At 36.1% G+C, this 27475-nt stretch overlaps 2 protein-coding genes across 2 annotated transcripts in view; one reads left to right on the top strand and one right to left on the bottom strand.

Moving 5' to 3' along the window:
* Positions 1-21101, bottom strand: part of LOC110451949 — a 52175-nt gene extending 31074 nt beyond the window's left edge. Inside the window, exons 1-2 of the mRNA XM_021500187.1 lie at positions 20257-21101; positions 1761-1965 (exon numbers count right to left, since the gene is read on the bottom strand). Coding sequence (XP_021355862.1) covers positions 1761-1965; positions 20257-20385 — 334 coding nt within the window. The 5' untranslated portion in view covers positions 20386-21101. The remainder of the gene's footprint in view (positions 1-1760; positions 1966-20256) is intronic.
* The window catches only part of LOC110451950, a 99020-nt gene that overhangs the window by 22139 nt on the left and 49406 nt on the right, over positions 1-27475 (top strand). The gene's annotated exons all lie outside the window — the stretch shown is intronic.

Below are 27475 nucleotides of genomic sequence, written 5' to 3'. Positions count from 1 at the left end.
TACTCTAAAAACATTCGGTAGCTCACTTACATCTCGTGCGATGTTTGTATCATATGGTACTCCCAAAAAACAAGGTACTATAAGTGTCGTAATTATAAACCGACACTAGTAACATATAATACTCTCCAAAACAAAGTACTACAGGTCTCGTAATTATAAACCGATACTAGTAACATATAATACTCTAAAAACGTTCGGTAGCTCAGTTATATCTCGTGCGATGTTTGTATCATATGGTACTCCCAAAAAAAACCAAGGTACTATAGGTCTCGTAATTATAAACCGACACTAGTAACATATAATACTCTAAAATCATACTGAAGATCAGTTAATTCTCGTATGATATATATCTTTGAATTCATTTTTAATGCTGAGTCTATCGCAAATTCAAACATATTGCCAAAGTTATACAATGCCAATAAAACAACGAGCAGATAACTGTTATTATTCATTTAACGAATGGATAATGATATACGGAAAAATAGAGTAATTTACTGTATAACATTGAACATGTCTAAACAGCCCTAAAGTAAACTGTGTCATTACACTTCATTCAATACAGCATGGATACTATATAATATCTACAATAACTATTATAATTCACATAGTCTCATTAAATCATTGAAACCAGAATCAGACCTGTCGCCAAAATTTTGAAAAGTATTAACTTGTTTAACAGAAATATGCTTAACAAACTTCTTAAAGAATTCACTTTTATATTTATGTAATAAGAACTTATTTAATATCAAAGTAGCACACTATTATTTATGCATAACTTTAATATAATGTGTAATTGAATACCATTAGATAGTTTTGGTCGAAAGTAAAAGTTACAATTTGAAAAAGCATACAGCTCTTTGATGTCGCTAATACAATGCTTTTAAACTATATTTCTCGAAACCTAAACTTTGTGAATGAGCTCCTTTTTTTATTATTGAATAACTTATCGTTAATAAATATTTACAATGTTGGGAAAAAATCTACACCCCGAAATATGTTCAGTACGAAAACCGCGAACTGAAACCGCACAATATAAAGCGTTAAATAATAGATACAGCATAACAGCAACTAGATTTATGTATTATGAATAATCTGTAGTATACGTCAATTGTGATGATATCAAATTTTACTAAACCAGATGTAATGTTACATATTGAGTCGGTACTACATACAACAAACACTGATGATATGTCCTAAACTACATGTACTTACGCTTCATGAAATTCACCCTATTTAGCCTCTCAATGGAAATTGATCATTTTTTTTGTTTGTAATTTCCGTCGCATTCATGACAAATGAATTACCAAGGTATTATGAATACACAGGCTTGACTAGAATAATGAATAAATATGAACATTAATATTTTCTTTTCAAATTTTTGTCTAGGTGACATCAGATATGAGAAACAATAAAACCCAGGGCAGTATATGACACGACAGTCAACAATTGACCAGATCCAATATGTACATATCATATAGCAGAATCACGATGGGTCAAATAAATATATACAAACATTAAATTACTTCTGAAAGTATCTCTGTAAACTACAATAGTAAAGATAAAAAGATTGCAGAGGAAATTAAATTTTAACAACCCTCCGATAAGATCAACCGAAAGAATAAGTTTGAACACGAAACCTGCGTATGTAGGCGTATAAATGATTACAACTAAGCTTTGTCAAAACAATAAGGTCAACATAGATATCAGTTATATATGCATAGCATAGCATTGACAGCCATCAAATGCATCGAATCACTAACCTGTGAAGTTTGGATCGCTGGACCATTCCCCAGAGGGATCCAGAAACATTGGTATGGAGGAGGAGGGGAAGCCAGCGTCCTGGAGGGACATGTTGGCAAAGTAGGCGTTGATAGCCTCTTGTTGGTCGGCAGCGCTGATTTTATATTGATCATGACTTGACTTTGGACGTGGCTCATTTGTCTTTGGACGTTGATTCAGGTATGACTGTAAAACAAGAGAAAAACAAGAAACAATGAAATAAATGTTTCAAGATTATGTCCAGATTATGTAGTATACCATGACTATGAAATCTTATTGTAAATATATATATTCACAACCCATTGGACACAGAATGTCGTATGGTACCTTTGTGTAATAACTAATAGTGTATCACACTGTATTGTAATGATACGGATGTATCACACTTTATTGTAATGATACGGGTGTATCACACTTTATTGTAATGCTACGGGTGTATCACATTTATGTGTAATCAGAAGAGTGTATCACACTGTATTGTTATGATACGGGTGTATCACATTTATGTGTAATCAGAAGGGTGTATCAACCTGTATTGTAATGATACGGGTGTATCACATTTATGTGTAATAATTAATAGTGTATCACACTTTATTGTAATGATACGGGTGTATCACATTTATGTGTAATCAGAAGGGTGTATCACTCTTTATTGTAATGTTACGGGTGTATCACATTTATGTGTAATCAGAAGAGTGTATCACACTGTATTGTTATGATACGGGTGTATCACATTTATGTGTAATCAGAAGGGTGTATCAACCTGTATTGTAATGATACGGGTGTATCACATTTATGTGTAATAATTAATAGTGTATCACACTTTATTGTAATGATACGGGTGTATCACATTTATGTGTAATCCGAAGGGTGTATCACGATGTATCACACTAATGTGCAATACGGAATGTGGTAAAGGTGAGATACGGAACGGTATAGTTTGATTGGAGCTCCTTTTGGCTAGACATATTAGTTGTTATCGACCCATCAAATCAAACAAAGTAAACCAGAATAGTATCTGCCATTTGACTACCACTGTTTTGTTTCACAAAAAACGTTGATTTTTCATAAAGCAGCGTGTATATAACTGTCTGTTGGTCTATACTAGCTATATTAACAGGGTTGAATGTGTCATTTTTGACATTAAAAAACCAACAACATACGAATGAAGAACAAAATTGTGCTTGAAAATAAAAACTATGTAAATATACGGACTTATTAGTATAGTTTTATACTAATTTGTAAAAATGACTGTCGTTTCATAATCCTAACAACATAAATAACTGATGCCAAAAGAAAGTACGAGATTGAATGAAAATTCTAAAATGAAATTCATGTACTCATATACAAACATAGACATTAGTTATGCTAGACCTGTCCAAGAATATACTAAGAAATCAGAAAAATCTAAAATATTTATCAAACAACTCAATACAAAGTGTTGCTTACATGGTTCCAGGGCATATCATACATGTGACACTACGGAACACATCGGACTGTGAGGACCTAAATAACCCGTAATTATAGCTATTGAACAGACGTGGTAGTTATAATATCAAATGTCGAGTGGGTATATACGTGATATTTTATTGATAAATCATTTGTTGACCACCCAGTGCGTACATTGAAAACTGAATTGCCATTTTTTATGATCATATTGGGCACCTACGAGACTGACAATCAAAGTGTGATTTTTTATGGGTCTGTAGGGTCAGTGTTGATGATAGCCAATGTATTTCAAGTACGGCACTATGCTGCCTGTTATCTAAATCCTTAATCAACATTTTTCAATAATGGTAGACTTCTTACAATAAAAATAAATTTCCAGAAACGAAATCAGAATTAAAATGATAACTCTATGATTAGCCAGACAAGATTTAACTATGTATGGTAAGCTATAGCTGCTTGTGTGTAGATATACTGTGATATCCTTCTCATAAGCAATATACAGAAAATGGTATTCTATACAGATATGAATTTAGTACAGTTCTATACTATACTGCAAAATAAAACTACCGTTACATGATTCTAATAATAGATATATTAATATCCAGTTTAAACATGATGAACTAATGTCAAAAGCAAATACGAGACTGGATGAAAAATCTAAAAATGCATCTGATGTCCTCTAAGAAATAGAAAAAGAAAAAGATTATTTATGCTAGACCTATCAAATAGCTATCTACGTCTTATCTTTTTGATTAGAGTGCATTCGCCTCAACAATTCTAATTGTGCCTGCCGATGTGAAAATTTATAGCTTCCGTTGGATTTGTAATAAACATCATATCTAATCAATTTTCTGATCACATGTGTTTGCGAACGTCAATTGAAATTAAATTCCATTTGGAACTGAGATGGGTTTAAATGAAAATGATTTATATACAAACAAGTGGTTGGGTTTTCAATATACTCCTCATTCAATTTCGGTGACACATCAGAGGAATTATAAATTATAATTACTAAATGAACCTCAATAGCGCATGACTTCCCGTTTTACATTAAAATGACCTCTTTTCAGTAATTAGTTGGAGTTATCGTCAACAAGAGATATATATTAAGGTAGGCAGAAACACGGTCGCAACGACTCAAGGGGCTAATGTATTCAATACTTGTTAGCCTTGCTTACCAAAAACCCGTACTGAATATACCTTGTTGGGTATTGTTGTTATCTTACAAACATACACGATAACAATTCAGGTTAAACATGTAACCAAGAATCGCCGAGTTAAAACATTTACACACAATCTTGGCAATGATTTGATGGTAGCTAGCTAAGAACAAAAAGTATCCACAACCTTTAAGTTTTTGTTTTTACAAAATAACAAGAATAGCTGATACAACTTCACCTCGTCAAGCTAGCCATACATGTACACCATCGTCTGACGGCTTTCCAATTATTAAACCACACGGTTTGCGGATTCCTTTTCAAATATGTCTTAATTCAAGTTTTATTCCAAATGTTTGTTTGGCGTCAATCGTTCAAATTGATAGTAGATTTAATACCGTAATCAAATCACTAAACACACATACACTTTGTAATATAATGAAAAACTTTCTGTTATTCCAGCATTTCCATTATAAATCATTCTATTGTCAGTTTAGCCCTTAAACCAAGACAAGTTATACAGTATAAGTTATCATATTCCACGGTTTACGGCCAGTACAAATGTTGGTCAAATTTAACAAATGGTTTACCATTAATCTGTATACTCTCGGGAAAGTTATGCGTCCTGTATTGGAGAAGCAAAACTGAGAAAATCGCACATATTGTAAATAGCTAGGTTCTAAACGAACCTTATCAATAAGATACACCCAGACGGAACAAGCAGCATAGACAGGTTTCATGCCTCGCATGCAATCGATACAGGTGCAGAAACCTTGTTGTGTCTGAAGGGGTCAAGGTCAAATACGTGACAACCGCTGTCTGCCGGCCAAGGAATAAATCAATGTTCACGGGACCTGTTAACGGATATGTGATCGATGGCTTAGTCGACTTGATACCTGTGCATCAGTTAGATATGATCGTATCTGTTTGCGTAAGACGTACACTACTGTTAAACTTTTAAACATCATCCAGAACTTTTTATCTCTATTCGGATGAACGTTAAATTGCTCTTCCAGTCGATATCTGTTATTCTTCCATACTATTGCTGAATTCCAATGTCGTCATAAGTGTAATCCAGAATGGATCTATCACAATGAGAATTGGTCATACAGAGGATTAGATAGAATATGGAATCCATTGAGCGTCTAAGTACCGAGAAGTATATTATGATAGAGAATTTGACTTGATCCCGCCCTTGTTTAGACGATATGGCACGCCTCAAGTAGGGTGTTAATCTCTTAATAGGTCAGCGGGAAAGATTTCTCCAAACACACTTACAGCACTGATAATAACGTCATTCAATGTCCACACCACTTCTCTCATGAAGTGGAAGCTTTTACCTATAAAATATGAGTTATGGCAGATTTTCTTACTATTTAATTGTTCTGAATGGGTTATGACAGATTTTACAATGTATTTTTCTGTTTGAGTTATGCTAGCCTGCTTTGTATGGGGTATGGCAGATTTTACTACATAACATTCTGTTAAAGGTATAATTGGTTGTTCTGTAAGGGGAATGACATATTTTGCTACATATCATTCTGTTCAAGTTATAATTGGTTGTTCTGTAAGGGGTATGACAGATTTTACTACATACCATTCTGTTTAAGGTATAATCGGTTGTTCTGTAAGGGGTATGACAGATTTTACTACATAACGTTCTGTTTGAGTTATAATGGGTTGTTCTGTAAGGGGTTTGACAGATTTTACTACATAACATTCTGTTTAAGGTATAATTGGTTGTTCTGTAAGGGGTTTGACAGATTTTACTACATAACATTCTGTTTAAGGTATGATTGGTTGTTCTGTAAGGGGTATGACAGATTCCAATACATAACATTCTGTTTAAGGTATAATTGTTTGTTCTGTAAGGGGTATGACAGATTTTACTACATAAGATTCTGTTTAAGGTATAATTGGTTGTTCTGTATGGGGTATGACAGATTTTACTATATAACATTCTGTTTGAGTTATAATTGGTTGTTCTGTATGGGGTATGACAGATTTTACTACGTACCATTCTGTTTAAGTTATAATAGGTTGTTCTGTATGGGGTATGACAGATTTTACTATATAACATTCTGTTTGAGTTATAATTGGTTATTCTGTAAGGGGTATGACAGATTCCAATACATAACATTCTGTTTAAGGTATAATTGTTTGTTCTGTAAGGGGTATGACAGATTTTACTACATAGCATTCTGTTTGAGTTATAATTGGTTGTTCTGTATGGGGTATGACAGATTTTACTACGTACCATTCTGTTTAAGTTATAATAGGTTGTTCTGTATGGGGGAGGACAGATTTTACTACATAACATTCTGTTTGAGTTATAATTGGATGTTTTGTAAGGGGTATGACAGATTTTACTACATAGCATTCTGTTCGAGTTGTAATTGGTTGTTCTGTAAGGGGTATGACAGAATTTACTACATAACATTCTGTTTGAGTTATAATTGGTTGTTCTTTATGGGGTATGACAGATTTTACTACATAACATTCTGTTTGACTTATAATGGGTTGTTCTGTAAGGGGTATGGCAGATTTTACTCCATAACATTCTGTTTAAGGTATAATTGGTTGTTCTGTAAGGGGTATGACAGATTCCAATACATAACATTCTGTTTAAGGTATAATTGGTTGTTCTGTATGGGGTATGACAGATTTTACTACATAACATTCTGTTTAAGGTATAATTGTTTGTTCTGTAAGGGGTATGACAGATTTTACTACATAGCATTCTGTTTGAGTTATAATTGGTTGTTCTTTATGGGGTATGACAGATTTTACTACATAACATTCTGTTTGAGTTATAATTGGATGTTTTGTAAGGGGTATGACAGATTTTACTACATAACATTCTGTTTGAGTTATGATAACTTGTTCTGTATGTGTCATACACAATTGTATCGTGTCGATTACACACAGTTAAGTAAATCAGTTGTATAAATTTAACGCATGACTGTATTATGTAATAATGGTTAAACTATTTTTCAAAGATACATGCACATGTATTTAGTATTGTTGGGTAATAGTAGATTCATATAAACAAATGTCATCAAGGTTTAAGACACGTGTAACGTAGGTGGATTGCTGACGTCAGACAGACTATTTGTGGATGTGGACACGGAGAGTCAAGGGTGATGCAGAGGACGTTACCAAGGATATTGCTTTGCCCTATATTTCTGTTAAATCTATCTTATCTGTCATTTTTTCCGTGTCACATGTTGTATTTGGTCCTTCAATAATTGTTTGTTCCTTCAGAATTACATGTATACACTTCGGTTTGTTTTAAAACATAGATGTAGAAGACAATGGTATTATCCATGAACGTCACTCCTAGAAGTATTATCAACAGTTATTTTTTTAAATAAGCTGTCTTTTGAAAATGAATATACTTTAGGTGTTCCCTTTATAAGGCAAACAATGTCCTTATTAATGCAAGCTTATCATTTGTTATTTACATTGTCAAAATGAACAAGAGGTTCCTTGTGTTTGATATAGGTAAGTTGACAGTAGGTGAGGGGTGTATCGCAGGATGTAGGTCAGGACAGTATAGGAAAGGTGTTGATCTAGTAGTGTTGTCATTCAAACAATTGATTTTACAGGGCGATAAACGACGAGTTATTGGAGGGTTAATAACTACCAACACTTTCTTTGTAGTTAGGTACACAAGTAAGGTACACAATATATACTTGTTAAGTGAGCTACATACAATCAACAATTAAAAACTGTATAAAATGTTAAACGTACGATCACGAACTGTGGAAAGCATTAAGTACACTACAATAATGTATTTAGAAGGAGCACTTTAAAGTTCTAAGTTAACACACCAAAAATGTTTATAGTTAGATTTACAACAATACTACATACGTATGATTAGGTATCAGTATGAACACGGAAAGGTTGATTACACAAGCGTTAGTCGTTAAATGTTGCATATATAACCAAGCTTTGTAAGATGAAGCTCTTTGCCAGTATTTGAGATTCAAAGCAGATTTTATGATGTTGTTCTAAGGTGAAGAACGTATATAAGCTCTATACAAGTAAATGAGATCAAAGGCATATGTAACAATGCTAGTATGAATCAATTTAGCAGAGTAATCTTTGAACGCAATGTAACGGTTATGTATATGAGGGTCAGGGTAGATTTTGTGATAGCGTACCGAGGTTAGGTACATCGAGTGTTAAAGCTCTATACTTGTAAATGAGAGTAACGCCAGATGTTATGATGTGACTTACACAGGTGATCATTATGTAAGCTCTATACAGGTAAATGAGAGCAAAGGAAGATGTTATTCTACACAGGTGAGCATTGTGTAAGCTCTATACAGGTAAATGAGAGTAAAGGAAGATGCTATTCTACACAGATGAGCATTGTGTAAGCTCTTTACGGGTACATGAGAGTAAAGGCAGATGTTATTCTAGACATGTGAGCATTGTGAAGCTCTTTACAGGTACATGAGAGTAAAGGCAGATGTTATTCTAGACAGATGAGCATTGTGTTAGCTCTATACAGGTACATGAGAGTAAAGGCAGATGTTATTCTAGACAGGTGAGCATTGTGAAGCTCTTTACAGGTAAATGAGAGTAAAGGAAGATGCTATTCTACAAAGATGAGCATTGTGTAAGTTCTATACAGGTAAATGAGAGTAAAGGAAGATGTTATTCTACACAGGTGAGCATTGTGTAATCTCTATACAGGTAAATGAGAGTAAAGGAAGATGCTATTCTACACAGATGAACATTGTGTAAGCTCTTTACAGGTACATGAGAGTAAAGGCAGATGTAATTCTAGACAGGTGAGCATTGTGAAGCTCTTTACAGGTAAATGAGAGTAAAGGAAGATGTTATTCTACACAGGTGAGCATTGTGTAAGCTCTATGCAGGTAAATGATATTTAATGCAAATACTATGATACTATTATGAATTTACAAAATATATAATGAGAAAGCATAAGCTTTTCAGAAAAAAAATGTTGTCTTTATTCAATAATTCAAGCAATTTCGTATAAAAATGTAAATAAAGTACATACACGTTAATTAAATAACCAAGTCTTAAAATAATAAAATGATAAAACTAGGTACATTGTACTCTCCAATTACTAGGTTCTTGAAAGGTATACGTCTTTGACGTATGACTCTGAATTTTAGCATGGAATCATTAAAGCTGTCTTCCATTTTCTCATGACCATAATTCTAGAAAGCACCACTCCTGCTTTGGTGACCTAGATATCCTCACCACGTTTACAGGATTGGCACCAGATAGGTGTGCAATCAAGCTGTAACACCATAACTATTCATCTGTGTCAGAAACACGGACGACAGAACTTGGACCGGGTGACCTTTTTATCATACATACGCACGACATTGCCTAACAGCTTTAATTTAACACATTTTGAAATAATTATCAATATTTCTATAATCCGTAACAAACAATAGATTTAAGAAACAGTAACAGTTCAAAATAATTATATGTATTTTTTTTAATTTTTTTTTTAAAAGTAGCGCTACAAGTGATACAGACAATATCGGCTGAATAGAAAAGTCAGCACAAAATCCATGATGTCCACAGAGTGATGGCGTCGTTTATTCACGATATTCCGTTGCCCCATGTCTATAGTTATCGATCCCGGAATATCTATTTTGCTGACTTGCATTTCCATACGTTGTGCGTCCCATTGGTCCGTGAAGAGTTTCCCACGCCTTGACGTGTAAGCAGACCGTGATAGTGAAAGTCGCGTCAGTGCTTTCAACTCGATATATCTGTCCTACATTATACAAGCAGCGCTTGCGAGACTATGCGACATGTGTGAGGCATGACAAAGCGAGAAAAAACAAAATATGTGTTCTTGGCATAGCACATCGCGGTAGAGCAGCAACTTGTCATGACATATGCAGCATACAACCAGAAAAAACGACGTATTCAAGGCAACCATGACAACCAGCCAAATTGACGTGTCCATGGCCACCGTGACAACCAGAAAAATCGACGTGTCTAAGGCAACCGTGACAACCAAACAAAGCGACGTGTCAAAGGTAAACCGTGACAACCAGACAAAGCGGCGTGTCTTAGGCAACCGTGACAACCAAACAAAGCGACGTGTCCAAGGCAACCGTGACAACCAGACAAAGCGGCGTGTCCAAGGCAACCGTGACAACCAAACAAATCGACGTGTCCAAGGCAACCGTAACAACCAAACAAATCGACGTGTCCAAGGCATACAAAAAGACGTGTCCATGGCAACACAACGAGAAAGAGTGATGTGTTTTATGCAACACACAAGGTGACAGAGTGTTGTGCTTTAGGCAACACGAGACAATGGACGTGTTCAAGGACAGACAACCAGACAAAGCGACATGTTCGAGACAACACACGAGACAAAGCGACGTGGTCGGGACAACACACGAGAAAAAGCGACGTGTTCAAGAAAACACAACGAGACAGAGTGACGTGTGTTTAAAGGTAACACACAATGAAAAAGAACAACGTGATTTAGGCAACACACAGCAAGACATTCGACTTCGGGTTTTTTTTCCAACTATCATTTTTCTCGAAACCTTTGGATGAGGGAATATTGTTATTATCGAAAACAACAAAAACGTTCGTTTACCCCATAATTGTCAATACCTTCCATCACACAACAAATAAAATAAACAGCCTTGCAGCAGTTGTCACATTTTACGACAATGCGTAATAGATAAAATTATTTAAAATCGATTTCGGCTCCTATTATAACAGTGGTGTGTTTCTGGTTTCGGTGTTAGGCCTAAGGGTACTTCATGTTACTCGAGTCTCACCGATACGTGGTATTGTAACGCTACTTGGGTTAAATTTCAATGTCAAAAACCAATGAATCATGGGACAAATGCGTTAAGGAGGATATGCACAGCTATTAAGTTCACGTTGACTGGGCCATTAGTTGGATGCAAGAGATTCTACTGGATTTAAATTTCATTTCAGAAATAGTATCAGACATTCATCTTTTGACAGTTGTGAAATGCACATATATGAGTCATGAACCTCGTACTAAAAAAACTACAGACACGATATACTACACAGTCTAAAACAAAAACGCATTTCTGTAACAGGAATAACTTTATATACAGATCGTTTATTCCACATGTACTGTACCTTTTAAATCATATGTAAATACATACAAGTATTTACCTAATCAAGCCCAAGTGTATATGCTTTGTCCACGTGAAGCCCGGTAGGATGTTGCTGTATCGCTGGACAATGATCGTTGCATTATCTATCATATGAATCAGCGAATGTAGAGTAAAGTTATTGGACACGAAATGACTAAGACATATAGAAAATAAATATGTACATGAACACTTATCTCAGTAGAAATACTGAGATTTTATCTTACCTTTCTTAATCCTGTCTACATAAAGGTGTCGGACTGGCTGAATAGACGTGCTAAAAGTTTAAATTGTGCTGTGTATACGTCATATATTAAAGTTTCTGACGGTTAGTCACACAGGGTAACAAGAGAATGGATCCCCAATAAGTTAAGGCCGTTGTTATCGGCCCCGGATCAGTCAATAAAATACAGAAAAGTGTTTTACAGTATAATACAAAGATAATTAACACTGCCATAACGGATTTCCTCAAACTCTTTAAACGTTTGATCTACTTCTTAACGAGCAATTTAATTATAAATGAGCGTTGCTTAATGTAGCCCTGATAACCTTACAGACATATACAGTACTTTGCAATTAATATATTAGATTCCTTCAGTACATTTTACGTATGTATATAATGTAAATAGATTGTCGATATTTATAAAAGCGTTAATTGATGATATTGAAACACAAAAATCGTTTAACTTCCATTTATGACGAGTTTGATTTCCCTCATTGTAATATATAAAACACAGTACAACTACATGTGTATGACAGGTAGATCATTATTATGCTAAACTAAGAAAATGTATAATATAGTTGTACTTATTTGATATATGTAGCATAGAGATCAAAATTACGAGGGAACGTTTTTTTACTCGTGCCCGTTCGGGCCTGTAAATCACGATATCCGGTTAACCAAGAAATGCATCCGTAACTTTGACAATAACACCGTTACGACCTCCAGTTTTGATATTGCAGTGGTAAACCGCCCGATACTTCCGAAATGATTATAGCGACAAATCGTCTATAGGTGGTATGAGTGCCTTGTTACGAAATGTACATGTCAACGAATATATTTGATCATTGGTCTCGATTTGATTCTATTCCCCCATACAACCCCACAAACATTACCCTAATATATAGTCTGAATTAAATCTGTCTATCATCTCCCATACCTGACAGTGGTATTGTGATGACAAGGTCGTGTTTGGATGTCGTAATATATCAAATACAATATACTTCTTTTGGTATCACTATCAATCTAAATATCCCTGTAACATTTTGTTTTAACATTTAACAAATATCCTTCGGCTACATACCACAACCTCAAAACTCTGCAAGAATGTCACTACAACAGTGTCGACGGTCATGGCCACAATAGACTAATCGGAGCATGTACACAATACCAACTGCTCTGAAATAACTGACTCTGGAAAATATTTCAATCACCAAAGTAGGAACAAAAAAGTCCACTGTTTTCTAAAATGACCGATACGTTTTATATAATCAATTTTAAATATTTACTCCGTGATCCGTTAGGCTGTGTTATCAATGTGAACACCCACACCTACACCCACACGTAAACTCTCGCTTTAATTAGGACGGAGGTCACAACAACCCGGATCATACATATAGTCATATATAATTTAGTGTGATTTTGACCTATATAGGTCGTGGGCTTGCTAAGCTTACTTTAGCACGAATATCTCCAATATCTTGTTTTCACTTACGATGGTCCAATGACTAAACCAGAAAAAATAGTACGAACAGTCAACACAAAAATCCCAATCCTATATTTCTCGGAAATGTGCGAGTTTTGAAATCAACAGTTGCAAAAAACGAGACTTTGCATTGACATCACACTCAGCTAGGGGAAATGTAAGTTAAAATATCCAGTGGTATAGTCATGTCAGTCATGTGTGTTAGAGTATCCAGTGGTGTAGTCTTGTCAGTCATGTGAGTTAGTTAGAGTATCCAAAGGAATAGTCTTGTGTGTTAGTTAGATTATCCAGTGGTATAGTCTTGTGTGTTAGTTAGAGTATCCAGTGGTAAAGTCATGTCAGTCACGTGTGTTAGTTAAAGTATCCAGTTGTATAGTCATGTGTGTCAGAGTATCCAGTGATATAGTCATGTGTGTTAGTTAGAGTATCCAGTGGTATAGTCTTGTGTGTTAGTTAGAGTATCCAGTGGTATAGTCTTGTGTGTTAGTAAGAGTGTACAGTGGTATAGTCATGTCAGTCACGTGTGTTAGTTAGAGTATCCAGTGGTATAGTCATGTGTGTTAGTTAGAATATCCAGTGGTATAGTCATGTGTGTTAGTTAGAATATCCAGTGGTATAGTCATGTGTGTTAGTTAGAATATCCAGTGGTATAGTCATGTGTGTTAGAGTATCCAGTGGGATAGTCATGTCAGTCAGGTGTGTTAGTTAGAGTATCCAGGGGTATAGTCATGTCAGTCATGTGTGTTAATTAGAGTATCCAGTGGTATAGTCTTGTCAGTCATGTGCGTTAGTTAGAGTATCCAGTGGAATAGTCTTGTCAGTCATGTGTGTTAGAGTATCCAGTGGTATAGTCATGTCAGTCAGGTGTGTTAGTTAGAGTATCCAGTGGTATAGTCATGTCAGACATGTGTGTTAGTTAGAGTATCCAGTGGTATAGTCATGTCAGTCACGTGTGTTAGTTAGAGTATCCAGTGGTATAGTCATGTGAGTTAGTTAGAGGATCCAGTGGTAAAGTCATGTCAGTCATGTGAGTTAGTTAGAGTATCCAGTGGTATAGTCATGTCAGTCATGTGAGTTAGTTAGAGTATCAAGTGGTAAAGTCATGTCAGTCATGTGTGTTAGAGTATCCAGTGGTATAGTCATGTCAGTCATGTGTGTTAGTTAGAGTATCCAGTGGTATAGTCATGTCAGTCATGTGAGTTAGTACGAGTATCCAGTGGTATAGTCATGTCAGTCACGTGTGTTAGTTAGAGCATCCAGTGGTATAGTCATGTGAGTTAGTTAGAGTATCCAGTGGTATAGTCATGTGAGTTAGAGTATCCAGTGGTATAGTCATGTCAGTCATGCGTGTTAGTTAGAGTATCCAGTGGTATAGTCATGTCAGTCATGCATGTTAGTTAGAGTATCCAGTGGTCTAGTCATGTCAGTCATGCGTGTTAGTTAGAGTATCCAGTGGTATAGTCATGTGTGTTAGTTAGAGTATCCAGTGGTATAGTCTTGTCAGTCACGTGAGTTAGTTAGAGTATCCAGTGGTATAGTCATGCCAGTCATGTATGTTAGTTAGAGTATCCAGTGGTATAGTCATGTCAGTCGTGTGTGTTAGTTAGAGTATCCAGTGGTATAGTCTTGTCAGTGATGTGAGTTAGTTAGAGTATCCAGTGGTATAGTCATGTCAGTTATGTGTGTTAGTTAGAGTATCCAGTGGTGTAGTCTTGTGTGTTAGTTAGAGTATCCAGTGGTATAGTCATGTGAGATAGTTAGAGTATCCAGTGGTATAGTCATGTGAGGTAGTTAGAGTATCCAGTGGTAAAGTCATGTGAGTTAGTTAGAGTATCCAGTGGTATAGTCATGTCATTCATGCGTGTTAGTTAGAGTATCCAGTGGTATAGTCAGGTCAGCCATGTGAGTTAGTTAGAGTATCCAGTGGTATAGTCATGTCAGGCATGTGTGTTAGTTAGAGTATCGTGTGTTAGTTAGAGTATCCAGTGGTATAGTCAGGTCAGCCATGTGAGTTAGTTAGAGTATCCAGTGGTATAGGCATGTGAGTTAGTTAGAGTATCCAGTGGTATAGTCTTGTCAGTGATGTGAGTTAGTTAGAGTATCCAGTGGTATAGTCTTGTCAGTCACGTGAGTTAGTTAGAGTATCCAGTGGTATAGTCATGTCAGGCATGTGTGTTAGTTAGAGTATCGTGTGTTAGTTAGAGTATCCAGTGGTATAGTCTTGTCAGTGATGTGAGTTAGTTAGAGTATCCAGTGGTATAGTCTTGTCAGTCACGTGAGTTAGTTAGAGTATCCAGTGGTATAGTCATGCCAGTCATGTATGTTAGTTAGAGTATCCAGTGGTATAGTCATGTGTGTTAGTTAGAGTATACAGTGGTATAGTCATGTGAGTTAGTTAGAGTATTGTGTTAGAGTATCCAGTGGTATAGTCATGTCAGTCGTGTGTGTTAGTTAGAGTATCCAGTGGTATAGTCTTGTCAGTGATGTGAGTTAGTTAGAGTATCCAGTGGTATAGTCATGTCAGGCATGTGTGTTAGTTAGAGTATCGTGTGTTAGTTAGAGTATCCAGTGGTATAGTCATGCCAGTCATGTATGTTAGTTAGAGTATCCAGTGGTCTAGTCATGTCAGTCATGCGTGTTAGTTAGAGTATCTAGTGGTATAGTCATGTGAGTTAGTTAGAGTATCCAGTGGTGTAGTCATGTCAGTCATGTGTGTTAGTTAGAGTATCCAGTGGTGTAGTCTTGTCAGTCATGTGGGTTAGTTAGAGTATCCAGTAGTATAGTCATGTGGGTTAGTTAGAGTATCCAGTGGTATAGTCATGTCAGTCATGTGAGTTAGTTAGAGTATACAGTGGTATAGTCATGTGAGTTAGTTAGAGTATCCCGTGGTATAGTCATGTGAGTTAGTTAGAGTATCCAATGGTATAGTCATGTGAGTTAGTTAGAGTATCCAGTGCTATAGTCATGTCAGTCATGTGTGTTAGTTAGAGTATCCAGTGGTATAGTCAGGTCAGCCATGTGAGTTAGTTAGAGTATCCAGTGGTATAGTCTTGTCAGTCATGTGAGTTAGTTAGAGTATCCAGTGGTATAGTCATGTCAGTCATTTGTGTTTTTTGGAATATCCAGTGGTATAGTCATTTCAGTCATGTTTGTTAGTTAGAGAGTTATCTAGTACCGGATCCATATCTAACAAATACGGACCAATAATTGTTGTTTGTTTATTGTATACAAGCAGATATAACAAAACAAATATCTCTAGAATAGGGATGAAGTAGAATACATGAATGTAGTTATTCATATCAAGTGAAGCTAGATAATTTAGAATAAGTATGGAGGTCTAGTATAATCTATCTTTAATTGGACTTGTTTTTGTGAGGGGGTCTGGACTACGTGATTTTTGTAAGAAAGCAAAGTAGTATCTGTAATGTTTTATTATACGTGGGTTTTGAACAAAGTTGTTTTTGGGATTTACATGTATCTTCTAATGGAATCCCGATATGATTATATGTGGTTTTTGTATGGAGACCTAATGTAGTAGCTAGCACGTGGTTTCTTTTCTATGGAGGCTCATTAGCAGATATCTTTAATTACACGTATTGTTTATGGAGATGTATAAGTATGTTTATTCAACAAAACATAATTTTGGATGAGGTTTTCTAAGATTGCGAAGTCATATTAAAAAACCAATATGCATGTACCACCACGTCGACATGGAAAGTCAAACTCTGAGTTGGTGTTAAATCATGGCAGATACTGAAGACCAATAGTTTGAAATGGGTGGGGAATATTTATTTTTGTAAGGAATACATTCTTGGACCCCTCCCTTTTTACCCGTTGTGGTGTGAGAGTTAAGACAAATAGAACCGCTCTCTTTACCCAAGGTGTTAGTACAGAGTTACAGATTTACCCGTGGTGTTAGTACAGAAGTACAGATTTACCCGTGGTGTTAGTACAGAGTTACCGATTTACCCGAGGTGTTAGTACAGAGTTACAGATTTACTCATGGTGTTAGTACAGAGTTACAGATTTACCCGTGGCGTTAGTACAGAGGTACAGATTTCCCCGTGGTGTTAGTACAGAGTTACAGATTTACCCGTGGAGTTAGTACAGAGTTACAGATTTACCCGAGGTGTTAGTAAAGAGTTACAGATTTACCCGAGGTGTTAGTACAGAGTTACAGATTTACCCAAGGTGTTAGTTCAGAGTTACAGATTTACCCGTGGTGTTAGTACAGAGATACAGATTTACCCGTGGTGTTAGTACAGAGTTACCGATTTACCCGAGGTGTTAGTACAGAGTTACAGATTTACCCATGGTTTTAGTACAGAGTTACAGATTTACCCAAGGTGTTAGTTCAGAGTTACAGATTTACCCGTGGTGTTAGTACAGAGTTGCAGATTTACCCGTGGTGTTAGTACAGAGTTACAGAATTACCCGTGGTGTTAGTACAGAGTTACAGATTTTCCCGAGGTGTTAGTACAGAGTTACAGATTTACCCGTGGAGTTAGTACAGAGTTACAGATTTACCCGTGGTGTTAGTACAGAGGTACAGATTAACCCGTGGTGTTAATACAGAGTTACAGATTTACCCAAGGTGTTAGTTCAGAGTTACAGATTTACCCGTGGTGTTAGTACAGAGTTACAGAATTACCCGTGGTGTTAGTACAGAGTTACAGATTTTCCCGAGGTGTTAGTACAGAGTTACAGATTTACTCATGGTGTTAGTACAGAGTTACAGATTTACCCATGGTGCTAGTACAGAGTTACAGATTTACCCAAGGTGTTAGTACAGAGTTACAGATTTACCCGTGGAGTTAGTACAGAGTTACAGATTTACCCGTGGTGTTAGTACAGAGATACAGATTTACCCGTGGTGTTAGTACAGAGTTACACATTTACCCGTGGTGTTAGTACAGAGTTACAGATTTTCCCGAGGTGTTAGTACAGAGTTACAGATTTACTCATGGTGTTAGTACAGAGTTACAGATTTACCCGTGCCAATGTTACTTTTGTTTGCGTTTTCTATTGGTTATCTGATATGTCTTTTTACATGAATGTAGTTCTTCATATCAGTATGGAGGTCTAGTCGAATCTATCTTTAATTACACGTTGACTTTTTGTTAGGAGGTCTATTAAAACACTACTTGAAAGAAATAATGAGGTCATTTCATTTTGACTTTTTTGAAAAGTCCATGATGTTATGTTGGTCGATTACTTGTTATTGAAACAATCCCAGGTAGTTATTATTTTTAAAAACACTTGATGTGTCATTTCAGAAACAGAAGATGTGTCTAGTGGGATGTTTCTCTTTGATTATTGTTGTCATTTGTACTCAAACCTTTTGTTGAAAGCCGTACGTTTTATATGCAAGCACAATTTGTCAAATATCCAGACACTTTTTGAACGAAGAATTTAAAATTACTCGTTACAAAAGGAAACATTCCTGGTTTATGTACTTAAGCTGGGTTGTCTGAACATAGCAAGAAAATGCTATCTATCTGTGTAATGTGTCTGGTCAGGTCAGGCACCATCTAACGAAAGGTGACCGTGGTCCGTACCTATACTTACAGAAAAGTACGTTTTTAAATAACTTATAGAGTCTTTGGAAAATGACATATTTGTCTTTTCAAAGATAACTTTTTCTGACAAAAATTAGCACATTTCATCATTTTTGTTATGTGCCATGCTGAGGTCACCAATTACGATTTCTTGTTTTTGCAAATGCTAGTTCCTTATACTGACGATCACTTAAATTCTGCAATATCTTGCGCTTCAAATGTGCTAATCTTTGCTGAAATTAAATATGTCCACTGTTTATTCATGCTATATTGATCTGAGGTTTTGCAGCGTGAGAACAAGTGGCCGGTATACGCGAGTGAAGCACTTTGATTACACAAGCTGGATAGCAGACAATGACATCAACAGGAATGCATGTCAACCAGCTAGGACCCATATACCTTATACCTGTGCTTGTCTGATACAGTTAACGGGATCCGTTGCGGTATCCAATAGACGTATCACTTCCGAATTGACTCTTATAAGGTTTTGTTTATTTTTATCATTATAACGTCGAGAGATGACAGTTGTGTTGTTTTTATTTGTTTTCATTTTATGTTGACGTCCTCTTTTCTGGTTCCATGACTATAATAAATATCTAAGGTCAGTGAAATTCTCCTTGTAGACAGCGGACTCATTGACGTCAACACTCACGACGTACACATTGTGGAGGTGACATAGATCACCTACTTTCGATCTAATACTGGTTTTCGATTAACATAACATAGAAATGGTCTTCCTGATGTAATTCCTGCACTAGTTCTGTCAACCACATTGATGGTTCTTTGATTAGGTACAGATGACTTACTTTGTTTTTATATTCAGTTTTTAAGTATCGTTTTTTAAACTCAGCTTAATTTTGAAATTCCTGAAAGAATGTGCACAAAGGGTCAACAAAGTCATGATTCGTGGTTAAAATCGAATGAGCATTGGATAAATGTGAACGATTTATAAGGACACCGCTATTAATGTACAAGGAGAGAAATCCAGGTGTTCTGATAAGACAGGTATCTTCTACTTTATCGGCAACAACCGCCATGTTAATCTATGTCATATCAATTCAATGCCATGTTCTCAAAGAGAGAACTAGGGTAGACAACAAAACCACAAGAATCACAAATGAAAAAAATGCCTATATATTGACGACCTTCAGTCTTCATCTACCTCTATATCTCAAAAGCCTGTAGTAAGTGGGTCAGCATCTGACACCGTGATCGTGGTATTTGGGGCGAGCCAGTGAACACCGTAGACGGGGAAACAGGAATTTTACTGTCAGGAATGGGAATATTCACGACTGGAAAATCTAAAGCATCACCCTTATCATACAGCTTGGTGGTAGGCCACCTCTGTCATGTTGAATTCAGAGGCTGATGTAGAAGTGTCTACAAGTGTCCTACAACTGTAGCAGCAGGTGCGATACCATATAGTGCTCTACAACAGCTGTACGTGTCATTGACTTACCGTGTCTATAGCCGTTTCCTTCGGCACCACAAGTGGTTTTCTGTACTTGTAGGACTTTCGGGCAGGCTTCCTCTTGTTAAAGGTGTCCATGTAATTAGTACTCCACATTTTCTCATTTGAAGGCGGCATCTTTTAGATCCTGACAATGTCACACGGACGTAATAAGATCAACCTAATTATCGACGAAAATCGCACACTTACTTAATCTATACACAGTTCCCTGTTTTATGAGATTTCCGTCTGACAGTAAGCCTCTATCGTGATGATATCTCCACAATAGTAGCAAAAGTAGTAACGAAAGTTATATCAAATTTTCCAGCAGATCTATAACTGAAAGTTGTTGCTTAATACCACCTTGTATCGTGTCAATGTGTCTCCGGGAGGTTTACAATTAGTATGCCGTTTCCATGTCCACAGACACATGGACCGATGTATGTAATGAAGTACAGGTAAATAAAACAATATAGATTTACCTAGGTGAGACACGACCCCGATCAAATATAACGCTGATCAAATGGCACTCTCTCGTGCCGAGGCTGTAGGCGGTTGGCTGACTAGTTATATAGGTATTGTCACTTCAAATATCATTAGTGCTTGTCTTTACCTATGTCATTTTCACACTAACCCACCTGAAAAGCTTCCGTCAAAATCGAAAATCTTTAAATACGTCAACGGAGTTGTTGTATATTTAATACAAGAGTGTGTACATATACCGGTATGAATTTGTGTATAAGTTCGTTCTGTAAGTGGTTGGGGGTACCCAACCGTTGTTAGTACGTAGAAAGTCAAAACACAAGTAGCTAAGTAAAGGTAATTGTGTCCGGTCAATACATTTGTGTAATATATTGACAATGTCTTAAAACCTGCGTCGTTTCCTTTTCTTGTGCGAGGTTCGTGATCTTATATACCCTGCTAGGTCTGTAGAATATCTCCCAGAAACCTGTCTTTATCCCCGACATAACATTATCCATTAAATCTTTCCTTATCTAAAGCTCCTTTACACAGAAAACTGTAACATCTTGGGAACATTTATCTCTAAATCCTTTCGTTGATAGTTATAACACTTATCAAACCACACGACAAGTGTTAATCCGAACTGGTTCTTGCGCATTGCTAGCGTAAGTTATGTTTTTACATAAAAAAATAAGCATATTGTATAGAAATCCCAAATGAAAAAAATATCCCTAAAAAAGACAACTGGAAAATTATAGAAACTCCACTTAGACTAATATATACATAGTGTAGTGATAGGTTGCATTACATATTTGTATTATTCTGTCTGCTGTTACAGAGGCAGTACATAACCGTTTTAGCTGATGTTTTTGCAAGTCATGGAAATATTAATCATTGTAAGTTTAAAGAATTGTGTAAGTCGTCTAAATACTTCGGTATGTTGTTTTTACACCATGACAATTTCTAGTCCGTGATCCATAAGAAAAACGTACTATAAACATAACGTCCATTAGAGCTATCGCTACGTCCTAAAACTCTGACGTCCTAAACATGACGTTCGTTAGCGCTATCGGTACGTACATGTATTAAATCTCTGGCGCTATGAAAATGAAGTTCGTTAGTGCTATCGGTTCGTACATGTACTAGATCTCTGACGCTATGAACATGACGTTCGTTAGTGCTATCGGTTCGTACATGTACTAGATCTCTGACGCCATGAACATGATGTTCGTTAGCGCTATCGGTACCTACATGTATTAAATCTCTGACGCTATGAACATGATGTTCGTTAGTGCTATCGATATGTACATGTACTAAATCTCTGGCGCTATGAGCATTAAGTTCGTTAGCGTTATCTGTACGTACATGTACTAAATCTCTGGCGCTATAAACATGACGTTCGTTAGCGCTATCGGTACGTACATGTACTAGGTCTCTGACGCTATGAACATGACGTTCGTTAGCGTTATCAGTACGTGCATGTATAACATCTCTGACGCTATGAACATGATGTTCTTTAGCGCTATCGGTACGTACATGTATTAAATCTCTTGCGCTATGAACATGAAGTTCGTTAGCGCTATCTGTACGTACATGTACTAAATCTCTGGCGCTAAAAACATGACGTTCGTTAGTGCTATCGGTTCGTACATGTACTAGATCTCTGACGCCATGAACATGATGTTCGTTAGCGCTATCTGTACGTTCATGTACTAGATCTCTGGCGCTATAAACATGACGGGAGTTAGCGCTATCGGTACGTACATGTACTAGGTCTCTGACGCTATGAACATGACGTTCGTTAGCGTTATCAGTACGTGCATGTATAACATCTCTGACGCTATGAACATGATGTTCGTTAGGGCTATCGGTACGTACATGTATTAAATCTCAGGCGTTATGAACATGATGTTCGTTAGAGCTATCGGTACGTACATGTACTAGATCTCTGACGCTATGAACATAAAGTTATCAACACGTTCATTGTACCAGCTACATTATGTATCTGACGCCGTTATAATGGCGCCTTCTACAGCTGGTATAATTGAATAAAGCTTTAGAGTATAGCTGAATATGGATTCAATTTATTTTTTGTAAACACTTTGTAAAAACATGGCATGGACTATAGAAAATAAAGAAAACCCTCGAAATAAAACTGTTTATACTTGATTACATGTTGTAGAAAGGACGAGAAAGTTTGATAAAATGTATTTAAAGTGTGACTTTTATGACAGAAACGATTCCAAAAATATATAAAATAATCAAGTACTTTTGGTTCAATGGTTGAGCGTCTAGACAAAATCGATGAGTTTCCTATTGCCGGATTTTGTTTGTACGTAAATCCTTTATATGCTAGGATACAGCAATGCACATACCCCATTGAGCCTGAACACATTTCTGTTTGAATAACACTCACGCGATTTGGTATATCGTATAATACTAATGTAATATAAAACATTTTATACGGTTATGTTGTTCACATCATACAAGCATCATCACCGAAAAATCGACAGTGAAAAAAGGAATTGAATTATTCGTCGAAGCAAATTCTCCCAGCATTGGCATATTTTAAAATGTTTTTCATTGCTTTCTGGCATATTTGGATTTGTAGAATAGATCGTTTAAAGATGAAAACAGTCTCTGTGGGCTACAAGATACTCTCATCATGGTGGATTTTCTTTGCTGTACATCATGTCTCACTACCTTCCATGAAATAAAGGAGGATGATGTTTAACAGACCTCAAATAAGGTTACATCATCAATCATTCTTATAAGCTGAAAAGCAAGGTCCCACCATACTAAATTCACTGCGTACATTTATGTCGACCCATTCACTGTGTAGCACACAATGATTAACTACACTGTAATTCCATTCAGCCAGTCCGTAGTATGCTTACTATAAAAACGACATGGAAAATAGTTATGGAAAGAAAACGGTTGGCGTCGCGATAATTATACAATAATATACATATCTACTAAGCGGGTTTACTTGAGATCGTTTTTATCCTGATATCACATTTTTTCGGTCTTATCGTTCATTATTACATACGTGAACGATATAAAATGTTTGTGGTATAATAACGTTAAACTTTATATATATTAAAGAATATTGTGACGTCTGTTATTGCTGTCTAAAGTTTGAGTGCGCTGAAAAAATAATCTTTTTTTATCTTGCACATTTATACAGGTCACTTCGTTATGGGAACAAAACTTTCAAAATATCCCTAAAATCGACGCCCTCAAGGTGTAAGATATTAATTCAGTCTGCATAAGGAATGCATGACACTAGAGATGTTTTTCGTTTAAATCTTTATCTATTTGGTTACACACACTTCCGCTCGGCGTTTTCGAATGATTATACGTTAAGTTAATAGGGGTAAACAACTTTTTAAGTAGATGCTAATCTTCCGCAGGAGTTTCTATCAGTTTAATATATTAGGCTGTATAATACCAATAATAAAGAACGAAAATTAGTTCGCCTCATTTCACTTCAAATTTAGGTTGAACTATTACAACATTCGAACCATAATGGTGTCTGTAGCTATCTCATTACGTGTGCATAGAAATATCTGTATATATTGATTTCTTGTGTTAATCCTTTAAATCTAAAAAACCGTCTGATAAGGGTATGGCTGATTCAGCGCTTGTGTGTTTACACCACTCTCAAAGGCTGTTAAACATCTCATTTACTAAAGCTGGTAGTCCAGAGCAAAGGAAACTGCGGTGATGGAATACCAATACCGGTCGGCTTGTGTGGAATATGAATGCGTTAGAATAAATTATATATCGACATGAAACAGGTCATTCTGTCCTATGCGATCAAATAGAATAATAACAAAAATTGGATAGATCTGAGAGAAAATGGATTAAGGGTATGTTATTGCTGATATCAAATGCAGGGTTTAAATATATGACATGATACAAGGAATATGGTTCACCTAACCAGAATCGAGGAGTTGGACGACTTAATGTAAGAAAGAATATTTTCAAGGGAGATTGTGATATAAATCGTCTTTGAACGTTTATATTATTAAAAGCCCTACTACACTAAATTAAATTGTAAAGTAAGAATTCAATTTGATCATCAAAGACAGGAAACGTAAAAATAACCTTAGCAAATTGTATAATTTTCGAAAATGATGAGTCGTGTAATTTTAAAATGAATTTAAAGTCCATAAACCCCCATTTTATTGATTAATTATATGTAATTTACATATCATTTACTGTAGATTATATAATGATATGCTATCCATGATTTTCAGTCATCTGTTTAACAAGTGATGTTTCAAGTGTGTATGTGGGACAGCCATTTCTCGTTTTATTTACACCTTTTGAGGATGTGGTAATCGTTTACTCATACGAATACTACGGTTAACATCATTGCAGTTTCAAAATGCTGACGAAGGCTTCATTTATGGTGGAGATTTCTTCTAAAGAAATATTCCCTGAGAGATAAACACAGTCAGCTGAAACGAGTCGGTATTAAGGGGTATACGTCAGCTTTCTTTGTCGTATGGCCTTCAGTCTTAATGCTTTCCATGCGGTTTACGAATACACAATGGAAGGTATGACACATCCCTGACACATTCTGACGATACAGCCCACAGCCTACAGTATTGGTGGAATTCTGTTCAGGGATACAGCCCACAGCCTACAGTATTGGTGGTATTCTGGGCAGGCATACAGCCCACAGCCTACAGTATTGGCGGTATTCTGGTCTGACGATACAGCCCACAGCATACAGTTTTGGTGGTATTCTGGTCAGGCATACAGCCCCCAGCCTACAGTATTGGTGGTATTCTGACGATACAGCCCACAGCCTAAAGTATTGGTGGTATTCTGACGATACAGCCCACAGACTACAGTATTGGTGGAATTCTGTTCAGGTATACAGCCCCCAGCCTACAGTATTGGTGTTATTCTGACGATACAGCCCACAGCCTACAGTATTGGTGGTATTCTGGTCTGACGATACAGCCCACAGCATACAGTATTGGTGGTATTCTGGTCAGGCATACAGCCCACAGCCTACAGTATTGGTGGTATTCTGTTCAGGCTGATTTTGTTGTTCCTGCTACTTGTTGGAATGTTATGATTCAAGCTCTTCAGAATTTCTCATCGACTATGTTTAACATACCTACGTCATAAAGTTACATTTTATAACTATATTAGGTAAATGTTTATAAATCTTACAATTGTGCTTACCCTACCCACAAAATAGTTTGTGCATGAGAAGCTTGTTTAACAAAATCTACAAAGAATCCAAGGTTAGCGGCAAGTATAGCTTACGATATTCACTATTTATTTGTGTTGTTACTTATTTTTGTTCTGAATAATCAATTTTGTTAGTTCCGTAGGTGGCAGAATACATTTATACATATATCTAGACCTCGTATTTCCTAACAGTTTGAGTGGAAGTCCTAACAGTTTGAGTGGAATAAGTCTATTTCTGCAGAACGTGAAAAAAATGAATTCAATATACTTGTCATAAGGAATAAGAGGACTATGTTTAAATAATACATGTATTCTGAGAAGTCATAGGGCATGACATGATTAGGCTGTCGTGTAAGGCATTGAAATAAAAAAGAAATTTAACCTCATCAATTGTATGGATGGGAATGCTGTACTCGATCTACTAAATGTGTCTCTAAAATTAAAGTACGTGATAATTACAGGTACACACAGGTAAATTACACAATTCGGGTCGTTAGAACTGATCCTTGGTAAGGCCTAAATAACCGATAAAATACACGGTGTTCATATATATAACGACATGTAATTACCTTCCAGGTGTTCGCAGCAATGTCTATTTACTTAAGAAAATAATTTCTGTTTCACTTCTGACATTCTTTAACAAAGTAATGGGTGTTATTTGATCTCTACAACCATACACTCTTTGAAACGAGCTTTGTAAACTTAATGTCAAAAACGCATCTTGGAATCTATATATGTTTCGCATAATTCAATCTAAAAACAAAATTTACATTGTTGGAATTAAAAGCGATCACTTTCATAAAAAATACACGACAATATCCACATAAGTGGAACCTTTAAAACCGATTGTATTTATACAAATGTGTGCCTATAGCCGATGGAGCTTAATGTAGAAATGTCCAGGTGGTTTTAAGGTGAAGGGTCTAATTTGTACACATATTGAAATAAACATGAATACAAACTAAGTCACATCGACCTCTGGCTTGAATAGACATACTTATTAATATTCCTGTCAATTATTGAGTTACAAAGCATACATTTTTATATTCTTATAATTCAATTATTTCTAGGTGACTCAGATCAAGTTTCATAACTGATTTTTTTTACCAGCTACACTTTTAAAGAAACATAGGAGAATAGCCTGTCTATAACCATTAGTGTTTTACAATACCTGGTGTAGTTATGTGGGTCAGTGCGTGTTTATTTAGTAGTTATAATGAATGAGGGGAAGGGAGAGGGAGGTGAGGTGACACAGGAAACAAAGTCAGTACACAGTAGAGAAACCTAACGTTACAATACACAAATAGTTTATAACATTTACAGTATTTACCCCACTGATATTTCCTTCCAGCACAGAAACAATTTCAGAACCATTATACTCTTCATGAAGTCAAACACGACGACACGTTAAATGTATGTGTAAGTACAAGATACTAATATCAGAATATAGAAAAGTTAGGTAAAGTATTTCAAGTTATATTACAAGCTGTAACTTTAACATAACCAGACAGAACTCGTATGAGTTTACACAGTTCTGGTAGTGCCCCCCCCC

This window comes from Mizuhopecten yessoensis, unplaced genomic scaffold, assembly GCF_002113885.1.
Source record: "Mizuhopecten yessoensis strain PY_sf001 unplaced genomic scaffold, ASM211388v2 scaffold6307, whole genome shotgun sequence".
NCBI classification, from domain to species: domain Eukaryota; kingdom Metazoa; phylum Mollusca; class Bivalvia; order Pectinida; family Pectinidae; genus Mizuhopecten; species Mizuhopecten yessoensis.
This window is presented reverse-complemented; position numbering and strand designations above follow the sequence as displayed.